Source organism: Saccostrea cucullata, unplaced genomic scaffold (genome assembly GCF_032062105.1).
Source record: "Saccostrea cucullata isolate Sc308-1 unplaced genomic scaffold, CSIRO_AGI_Scuc_v1 ctg1984, whole genome shotgun sequence".
NCBI classification, from domain to species: domain Eukaryota; kingdom Metazoa; phylum Mollusca; class Bivalvia; order Ostreida; family Ostreidae; genus Saccostrea; species Saccostrea cuccullata.
Genome location: NW_026920523.1, coordinates 105,698 through 117,001, shown reverse-complemented (window position 1 = coordinate 117,001; position 11,304 = coordinate 105,698). Strand labels below are relative to the sequence as shown.

General features: G+C 33.3%; 1 protein-coding gene across 1 annotated transcript; it reads left to right on the top strand.

Moving 5' to 3' along the window:
- The first annotated feature begins 1,863 nt into the window (after positions 1-1,863).
- Positions 1,864-10,098, top strand: LOC134250319 (mitochondrial-processing peptidase subunit alpha-like). Its single transcript, XM_062732684.1, has 12 exons — positions 1,864-1,928; positions 3,164-3,372; positions 3,770-3,849; positions 3,962-4,044; positions 4,533-4,635; positions 4,900-4,992; positions 5,323-5,601; positions 7,816-8,027; positions 8,340-8,430; positions 8,810-8,872; positions 9,186-9,330; positions 9,776-10,098. Exons 1-12 carry the CDS (start codon positions 1,879-1,881, stop codon positions 9,949-9,951), a joined length of 1,584 nt encoding a protein of 527 aa, XP_062588668.1. The 5' UTR covers positions 1,864-1,878; the 3' UTR covers positions 9,952-10,098.
- The last annotated feature ends 1,206 nt before the right edge of the window (positions 10,099-11,304 follow it).

Below are 11,304 nucleotides of genomic sequence, written 5' to 3'. Positions count from 1 at the left end.
AGAATAATCGCTTCTGCGGGGATACAAGGGCCTATCGATGTACATTACATATTTATTAGTCTTCATATGAAATTTTGCAAATTTATCATAGGGTCAGGGAAAAGAAGTACCAATATTTCAGTTCTATCTGAACTAGGTAGACAACCGATATTTTATTCTATTATTATAGCAATTATATCTTACTGGCACAGATTGGAAAACATGCCTGAAAACTCTTTGTTATACAAGGCATAGAAAGAAAGCTTTATCTTGGACAGTTGTATTGTAAATAGTTGGTTTTCAAATGTAACATATTTCTGTAAAACAAAAAAATGGGCATAGATTGGTCAAGATGTAAATCAATGAAACTAATAACTTTAAAGAAAGAACTGAAAAAAAAATATTAGAGAGGATTTCCTTCAATGTTGGTTTAAAAAAAGAGATGATGGTTGCCTATCGGGTAATCTATGTAAAAAGAAGTTTTGGAATTGAAAAGTATTTATTATTAAAAAATTTAGAACAAAGAAAAATTATATGCAAATTCAGAGTAATTTCACATAATCTCAGAACTGAAAGTGGAAGATATGGAAAAAAAACTCTATAGGACAGCAAACTACCCTTGCAAGAAATGAAAGAATTTGTAGAATGTGTAACATGAACTGTGTGGAAGATGAGATCCACTCACTGATTGAATGTCCATTATATAAACATGAAAGTCTAAGAGATGAATTTTTTAAGGTTATTGCTAAAAGTAATAAAAATTTCGATACTTTAACAAATAAAGAATTTTTTTTATGGATTATGTCTAACGAAAATGACATGTTGCTTATCAAGCTGGGTAATTTTTTAATCAATATCTTTAAAATATGAAATACGAATTATGCAATGTTAAAAAAAGAAACAAATAAATGCAAAAGAGTAATAAAGTAATAATGTTTATACTCTAGTATAAAAGCCTTATATGTACAGAATGTCGATTATATATGTTGTAATCCCCAACTGCTGTATCATCATTAATCTTTTGTTAGTTGCTACTATCAATTTTGAATTTCTTCTTGTATGTTTTTATCTTTACTTGTATGCTCTGAAGGGCCCCAATTTGGTAAAAACCATGGAGTGAAAACTGTCTAATCCGACACCTGAATAATCCGACACACTGTGAATTCCAAGGTTTAATTTCTTTCCCAGTTTACTATTTTTCCATGCATGTTTTAACACTGTGCAATCCAACATCCTGTCTATTTCCATACAAAATTTGTCTCCCAGTGCATGTCGGATTAGACAGGTTTCACTTATTATAATCACTTATGTATTAATAAATCTTATCTTATTTATATAGGCCTATTTTGGATGACTTCTCGATCGGAGCTTCAATCATTTTATTTTTGCAGAAAGAAGAATATTTTCTTTTGAGTAAGAAAAATTTCTTCCCAGATAAGCGCTGTTTTGATAAGACCAGTTCCAAGAGAGCTGAATGGTTTCAACTTATCAACTTTTAAGCTTTTATTACCGTATACAGTACATATTGATAATGAAAATCAGTTTATTTATTTTTTGTTTGAAAAGAGGGAGGGTACATAGTAATCGATATGTCCGTTTGTACGTCCGTCCGTCTGTTTGTTATGCTTTGAGGTACCCATCTCTTATTCGCAACTCCTCTCATACCACTGAAGGAAATTTAATGAAACTTTCACAGAATCTTTATTACATATTGCCATTGTGCACCTCCTACTTTACGTTTTGATCTGACATATATTTTGAATTTTCCAGAGCAAAACATGGACACTGTCATTATATTCATATGGGAGGCGGGGTTATCATTTAGTGAGCTCAATTTTCACAAGTTTGCCTTTAATTTAATTAAAGATCGGGCTCGGGGTTTATTACGTAAAATCAAAGATGGCAGCTCTCTTGTCGAATTGTGTTCGGGGATGTTGCAGAATTTCACGGTATATATTGGGTTAATAAACGCTGAATTTCCAAAAATATATATGGGGAAATTATTTTTTTAATTTTATGTTTAATTATTTCTTAACATTTTTCGAAGAAATATTTTTTTCAACATTTTTAAGGACGTAGAATCTTATGAAATACGACCTTACACTAGATATTCATGCTATATTGACACGCCTTTTGTCTTTAAAAAAAACTTCTTAAATTGTTAATTTGAAGACATGTTTTAAAATACTGGAGTAAGTAATGTATTGGTTCAACTGCCATTTATTTATGTTTTTTTTTATTCCACAAACCTATGTCTTTTTGAAGAGTTTGTAACAGTTGTTAAACTTGCTCAGTTTTAAAACTGTATGTCCTTTATAATCTTCTGCATGGTCATTCATTCATAATACAAAGAACTTCAACTTGACTAAAGTCTCAATGAATGGAGGTACATTATTACTAATTCTACATGGTAAGTTTCAGAAAGAAATACTGTATACAGGGTTATTATCGCCCTGTTTTATTTTCGTCCTTTCACACTTGCAACCAATTATGCCTCGTTTTAATTTCACCCAGTCACCGTTTTGTTTAAGAAAATATAATGCATATATTGAATTCGCCCCTTTTTAAATTCGCCCAGACGATGTAAGGGCGAAAGGGGCGAAAATTATTTCCCTGTATACAGTATTCTAAAGATTATTTTTAAGCAAGGAAGAAGGAAATAGAGTAAAAGAAACCAAGTTTGAGCTCACTCTAATAGCATTTAAAAACAAATATTTTGTAAAAGAAGGCATAAGATGGTATTTTGTAAAAGTTTGAGTGAGAAATCTTGCAATTTTACATCAAGTTTTATTTTAAATCTTTGAGTTTAAAATGAAATATGCTATTACACAATGGTACCTGAAGTTAATTTCATTTGAAAAATGGTATATTCTTTGTTGGGGGAATTGATTTTTTTTGTTGGCACTTGAAATATAAATTTACAAATTGTCTCTGAGGCCATCTTTAAAAAGATGGGTGCCCTCTCCCAAATGACTGACCAAAATGGCCCAATTAAAAACTTTAATCTTACATTCCAGGACACAATATTTTTTTTTTATTCCTCTTATCCCTGCAACGAATATATTGAAATTTTCTGGGAAAAAGATTTTCACACCTTCCTATCAACCTAATAGTTTTACCCTGAGTGGGCAAGCACACATTTTTTTAAAAGATGGTCTGATGTAGATAAATTAATTTTTTCCAGAGGAAGAAAACCAAATTTAAGAAGGTTCTCGACAACACAACACAGACTTAGAGATGAGGACACGCCACTGAGTGAACCGCTGCCAGAATTTCCTCAGCTGAAATACGCCACTGCATCACCAGAAACGTACGACACCCCAGTCACAACCCTGGAGAACGGACTCAGGGTGGCATCACAGAAAGTGTTTGGACATTTTTGTACACTAGGAGGTAATGTCCTAAATGACATGAGAATTAAATTTTGTACTGGTAAATAAAGAATGAAAAATGTCTATGTAAGAAAGGAAAGGGAAAGTCTTTTTTTGCCAAACTTTTCAAACTCTTTCTAATAATATAATGCACAAATAACACATTCCTTGACACAATGTACATCATACATGTTGCTTTAAATCTTTTGTGATTATTTTCATGAATATATTTTGTTCATGTTGATATGCACCCAGAAATTTTATAAAATGTAAAACTATGCATTATTACAGGAAAATCAATAGAGAAATAGATTTTGCAAAAATGAATTCTCATTTGATTTTCTGGCATTGAAGCATTTACAGTTTTAAAACAGGTAGATAATGCCTTGGCTTCATTTTTTTCTTATCTATTTTTTCAGTTTTGATTGATTCTGGCAGTAGATATGAAGTAGCCTATCCCAGTGGTATTTCACATTTTATCGAAAAATTAGGATTTTGTGTCAGTATATTTTTATCCTTGTTCGTTTTACTTCTATTTTTACTTCAAATTTATCTTAATTTACTAGGATACTGTTGTAAATGAATTGATTTATGTATGTTTTCTTTGGCAGTCAACGACGAAATACAGGAGCAATGATGAGATATTACAGGTTTTAGAACAATATGGCGGAGTCTGTGATTGTCAGTCGTCAAGGTCAGTCAGATAGAGGTTATATTTAGAGTAACAAAATGTTTGTACAGACTACAAATTGAATAAATTTCATGCTCACAGTAAGGTTTTTATTTTGTACAAGTACACAAGTACTAAAAATTGAATTATTTACTCCATGGGTAAGCATTAGATTTTAATGATTAAGCAAGTTCAGCTGATTTTGGAAATAAACTATAATTATTATGATTTAAATTATTATTTTGCAAATATGACGTCATTAATGTGATGCATTTTAATAGCATACAGTACTATGGTGTTAGACTAAGGAGTATCTAAAAAATGCTGACATCCTTAGCATTATAAGTAGAGAAGTCTTATGGTCTCAGTTTTTAGGTTGAAAACTTAGCACTAGCATGATATTGATTTTATATTTAACTCTGATATTTACCAGTGTTAATTTATCTAATGCCCTTTTTGAATTGAGATTTGTCTTAAAATGTATTCTATAATAAAAGTATTTTTGATTTCAGGGATGCTCTTATATATGCAATGTCAATTGAAACAGAAGGCTTAGAGAAGGGACTAGATATTTTGTCAGAGGTGGCTATGAGGCCTGTCATCACAGATGAACAGGTGTGTATAACAAAGATTGTATTTTCTCTGGCACCTTCTGGACTTTATACATAAAAAAGTAGACAGACTACAAGAGATTCAGCAAAGGGGAGCATAAAACTTGTGTATATTTAAATCAAATAGTTGTATAAAATATAAATTTTTCAGAGTTGTTTCTTGCAAGCAACTTTTTAAATGTTTTTTTTCTTTATTCTTATAATGTGTTGTGCATGATTTTGTTATTTTAGATGGTAACTATCAACAAAAACATTTATCTGTTTGCAGATTGACTACTGTAAAATGGCAGTAGCATTTGATCTTGAAAACATTGAAAGCAGTCCACAGCCAGACGTACTCATGACAGAATTAATACATGCTGTTAGTAGTTTTGCCTCTTTCTCATTTCTCTATAGAGTATCTCCCTCTTTTCTTTTCAATACTTTCACTGCAAATATTTATACAAATGATCAATTTTATAAGTTTTTAGAGTTTTCTATAACATAGACCTTGTTGATTGTCACTTCTTTGATAAGCTGAAGAAAAAACAAGGATACGGTGTGCTTAAATTAAGTTATACTTAAGTTTAATCAAGAATCGTTACTCTATTTTCTTGGTTTAATGTTTTCAGATAAAAAAATTCCACCTTAATACATTTAAATCAACTGTAACGGAGCTTCATGCAGAGTTGTATCTTGTATTATTTTGCAGGCTGCTTATCGAGACAACACATTGGGTCTTCCAAAAATTTGTCCCAAAGAAAACATAGACAAAATAGACAAAGAGACTCTGTATACATTTATGAACAATTTCCATGACCCCTCCAGAATGGTTCTTTGTGGGGTGGGGGTGGAACATGACCGCTTAGTGGAGCTGGCCAGGGAACTCTTTGTTAAGAAGACACCCCTCTGGAAAGAGGATCCATCCCTGGTAGATCACAGTAAATCAGTGGATCATTCTGTAGCTCAGTACACAGGAGGAAAAATGTTGGTATGTACTCCTCAGTCAGAGATGAGTTTTTTTTTTGTTTTTTTTTAAAGTTTGTTTCAAGTTTTTGTTTGTAAATATACATATAAAAGTTGGGATGCATGTTTCTGAATCAGAATTTAATGTAATTCTGCATTAAATATTTGTCAAATAATGTAAGTACCAGTGAGAGCTGAAGGTCATTTTAAGTACATATATTTAAAAATCTTTAGTTACTCAGTATTTCTTGATACAGAATGTACGTGTCTCATTCATATCAACTATTTGTCACTAAACTTTATCCTTAAAAAGGTTTTATAGACCCCATGTTTATGTTTTATTAGGTCACCTGAGTAACTCAGGTGACCTATTGCTATCCGTTTTCGTCCGTCGTCGTCCATCGTGCGTCGTGTGTTAACATTTGAACATTTTCAGCTTCTTCTCTGAAACCACTGAACCAATTTCAACCAAATTTGGTATACAGCATCTATGGGTGAAGGGGAACAAAAATTGTGAATTTCATGGTCCCCGCCCCCCTGGGGCCTGAGGGATGGGGCCAAAACCACTAAAATTAATGAAATCTTTAAAAATCTTCTTCTTTACTCCTGGACATCAAGCAGGCAAACTGTTGGCATGAATGTATTGAGCATTGAGTCCTCTACCAAAATTGTGAAATTCATGGCCCCAGGGTCAGGGGTTCTAGTGCTAGGGCGGGGCTCTATAGATTATATAGTGAAAATGCATTATTTCTTTGAAAATCTTCTTCTCTGCTCCTGGGTATCAAATACACTAACTAAGCACATAGTTATGATGAGCAAGAGTGCCTCTTCCAGATTTGTGAATTTTATGGCCCCAGGGTCAGGGGTTCTGGTGTTAGGGCGGGGCTCTATAGATTATATAGTGAAAATGCATTATTTCTCTGAAAATCTTCTTCTCTGCTCCTGGGTATTAGATAAACTAACTAAGCACATAGTTATGATGAGCTAGAGTGCCTCTTCCAAAATTGTGAATTTAATGGCCCCAGGGTCAGGGGTTCTGGTGTTAGGGTGGGGCTTATAGATTATATAGTGAAAATGCATTATTTCTTTGAAAATCTTCTTCTCTGCTCCTGGGTATTAGATAAACTAACTAAGCACATAGTTATGATGAGCAAGAGTGCCTCTTCCAGATTTGTGAATTTAATGGCCCCAGGGTCAGGGGTTTTGGTGTAAGGGCGGGGCTCTATAGATTATATAGTGAAAATGCATTATTTCTTTGAAAATCTTCTTCTCTGCTCCTGGGTATTAAATACACTAACTAAGCACATAGTTATGATGAGCAAGAGTGCCTCTTCCAAAATTGTGAATTTTATGGCCCCAGGGTCAGGGGTTCTGGTGTTAGGGCAGGGCTCAAAGATTATATAGTGAAAATGCATTATTTCTTTGAAAATCTTCTTCTCTGCTCCTGGGTATTAAATACACAAACGGTCAGGGGTTCTGGAGTTAGGGCAGGGCTCTATAGATTATATAGTGAAAATGCATTATTTCTTTGAAAATCTTCTTCTCTGCTCCTGGGTATTAAATACACTAACTAAGTACATAGTTATGATGAGCTAGAGTGCCTCTTCCAAAATTTTGAATTTTATGGCCCCAGGGTCAGGGGTTCTGGTGTTAGGGCGGGGCTCTATTGATTATATAGTAAAAATACATTTATTCTTTGAAAATATTTTTCTTTGCTTCTGGGTTTTAAGCCAATGATCCAAGTATATATATATTTATGATGAAGAAAGGTGCATCTAGCAAAGTGGTTTTTATGCCCCCAGGGTCAATGGGGGTGGGGGGTGGTTACATAGTCTGAAAATAAATTAATGCTTTGAAATCTGCTCTTTGATATTAATCAACCATTTTATGATAAAATTTGCAAAATTTTGAAATATATGGCCCTGGGTCAGTGGTTCCTTTGGGGTGAGGTTCACAACTGGTTATAAAGTGGAAGTGCATTTTCTCTTTGTTACTCTGATCTACCTCTGGGAAGTAAATAGAGTAAGCATGCTAAGTTAATAATTATGATAAGCAATGGTGCCTCTTTCAAAATTGTAAATTGTGAATTTCATGGCCTCCGGTTTAAACACGAACCAAATTTAATTGTTTGAAAGTTGTTACACAATACTCAGGTGACCTATAAGGCCCGTGGGCCTCTTGTTTTTATTTTACTCTTTGTTCATTATGTTAATCCCATGGTGTTTACCCTATTTTTCAGATTGATAAAGACCTGTCCAGCGTGAGTAAGGGACCCAATCCATTCCCCGAGCTGGCCCACTTAGTGCTGGGATTAGAGAGCTGTTCTCACAAGGACGACGACTTTATAGCTTTCTGTGTCCTTAACATGATGCTGGGAGGGGGGAATGCTTTCTCTGCTGGGGGGCCAGGGAAGGGGATGTATACAAGACTCTATACCAATGTACTGAACAGGTAGAAATTAGCAAAGGCTACTTGTTAGAGAAGCATGGAAAATTCATTTATATTTGACGAGGTTTAATATTTGTTGTTTCTAAGGCATAAAAGAACTGAATTTTTAAGTTTTAAAGTTATGATATTAACATTCTTGTTTCTTTTTCAACCATAAAATCAAATGGTTAGATCCAGTATAATTTTACTCAAACAAAGAAAACCTGCCCAGTTGAAAACAACATATTAATATGTTTTAATGTAAAACATATCAATGTATTGTGGTTCAAAATGCATGAAATGGTGTTTTAAATATGCTACAATGCTGTTTTTCAGACACCACTGGATGTTTGGTTGTGTTGCCATGAACCATGTGTATGATGATTCAGGGGTGTTCTGTATTATGGCCAGTTCTCATCCTAACCAGGTAACCAGGAGTTCTACCTGTTGTGTTTATTTCCTCTGTATTATATAGGCTACTCTGTTTTCTACAAACGTTATCATTAAGGGTTAAATCTCAAATATCAGTACATGTATATGCAAGTACTAAAAATTGTTCAGAAAGTGGCACACAACACTATACATATGCTAGAACGATAACATCATATATTTAAGTAAGTATACAATTTTTGTGTCATACATGTAATATTTAAATACATGTATTCAAAATGAAGTTCATGGCATGTTTTATAGCTAATATTAGTTGTCTTTTTTTAACTCCTTATTGTATCATTCCATATAACCCAATGTTAATTTTACTGATAGTCATGTATGAAATTTAGAAATCTTGTACATCTTTCTTTCAGTTGGATGACCTAGCAATAGTTGTTTTATCAGAGTTTCTAAGGACTCCAGAAGAAATAACCAAGGTTAGGAAATTTTTAAGTTAAAAGTTTTATATGCTTCAGCTTTACCTTTAAGACACTGCAGTCAGGGGCATTTTATGAAGCTCCAAGTGCTTTTCTATCTTAAATTAATGACACATGTACATGTATCTGGGAATAATTAGTTTTTATGATATTTAAGTTTTGAAAGTAATGTGTACAAATTAATTGCTCAGGAGAAATTAAATCTTGAAAAGAAGCAGCAGAAATAATGAATTTAAGTGTTATTAAAGTTTTGAAAGTAATGTGTACAAATTGACTCAGTTTTGAAAGTAATGTGTACAAATTGACTCCTCAGGAGGAATTAGATCGTGCCAAGAAGCAGCTGCAGTCCCTGCTGATGTATAACCTGGAGTCTCGTCCTATGATGTTTGAGGACGTCGGGAGACAGGTGCTCAGTCGGGGATTCAGAAATCCAGCTCAGTTCTATCTGGAGGAAATCGGTGGGTCATCAGTATTAGAAGTAATACTGTCATTTACTGGTGTGATGAACTTATTCTTATGTGGACATATCTGCATAGATTCTTTAAAAATCAGAATCATGGATGTGAATTTTTACGGAAATGTTACTTCTATACATATGATTTCATGGTAAAAATAACTTCAGAAAGTTTGGATGACACATGAGATTAGTTGTATATGAAATAAAAAGCAAAATAGGTTCTTTTAATATTCATTAACGTGTGGTTTTATATACATAGAAATATATTAACTTCTATACATGCTTCAGTTGTAAAGCAAACTTTTTCAAGTTGACAAACCAAAGAAGATTTTGAAATTATTTTTAGCTGGAAACTTTGGGTGACATGTCAGATAAAAGTTGTATATAAAATGATAGACAAAACAATAATTAGTTCTTTAATACATGTATTTCTTTAATTCTTACAGAGAAGGTAACAAGGGAAGACCTACAGCGTGTAGCCAAGAGAATGCTTCGTTCTAAACCAGCTGTAGCTGCTTATGGGACATTAGACAGACTGCCACCCTATGAAAGATTTCAGGAGATTCTTGCCAATGGTGCCATTATGAAAAACAAGAGGAGATTTGCATCTTTTTTCAAATAAGTTTAAAAAATAGTGAACTTCCTACGAAAACATATACAGTGCTTATAATAGGACAAACATGCTTCATACATTGTTGGAGGAGTTCGATTTTCTACTCCAGTATATTAGCTGTGTTACATTGTAATTGTTATAGACGTGTTCATACCATGACGTGATATATCTGGTAGGTAATACATACATGTAACAAAACACAGCTGATCACATGGTTTTTTGTCAGATTTTCATTTAAGTGTTGATCATTTTAAGTAAGTGCTGTCATCAACATTGAATCCATTTCTATACATACCAGTATATGTGTATGACATTATAATTATGGATGCCTATTGCTATATATATATACATCTGTAGTGGTGGGAAGCTATTACAGATATCAGTTCTGTTGGTGTAGCCCCACACTGGATAAATATAGTGTGTTTTATGTTTACTTTGTTGAAAATTAAATCAGAGTAAGATTGAGTGAGATAATCTTTTTACAGACTTGAGAATATAGAATGTGTTGACTTTTCTTCAGAAGCCCAGATTTTGTCATACACTGTAAGTTAATATTTTTTAAGTGTGCATACTTCACTTTTACAGCCATATTGTATTTTACAATTAGTCTACATTTCCAATTCTTGCCTGTATTACTTCATAACATTTACACTAATATGTAGTAACAGGGATGTCCTTCCATCTTTCTGTCCATCTGTTATGCTTCAGGGTACCCATCTCTTATTCGTAACTCCTCTTACCACTGATTGAAATTTAATGAAACTTTCACAGATTCTTTGTTACATACATCCATCATGTACCTCCTATTTTAATTTTTTTGATCTGAATTTTGAATTTTGATCTAGAACAAAACATGGATTTTGCCATTATAACCATATGGGAGGCAGGGGGTATCATTTAGTGAATTCAGTGATCACAGTGCCTCTAATTTCCTACTACATGTACATTAATTTTTTCATTCAATTATAAGAAGCAATTTTGAAATACAAATGCTATTCAAGTAATGATGATTTTATTGACAGCAATTATGAAAAGTAAAAAAAAAAAAAATCCCGACACATAAAAAAATAATCCAGGATAACTGAAAAACTAAGGGTTTATTAGACCCGTCACTTGAAAAGCAGGACGGTGTATAGTGATCAGCATGTCTGTCCATCTGTCTGAATGTGTGTCCATCTGTTGCGCTTTGAGGTACCCATCTCTTATCCGCCACTCCTCCTATATCACTGAATGAAATTTAATGAAACTTTCATATTTGTTACATAATGCCATCGTGCATCTTTTATTATACCCCCTGCTTGAAAAGCGGGATGGGGTAGGGATGTATGTTATATAATATTCCGTCAGTCTGTATGCCCGCCT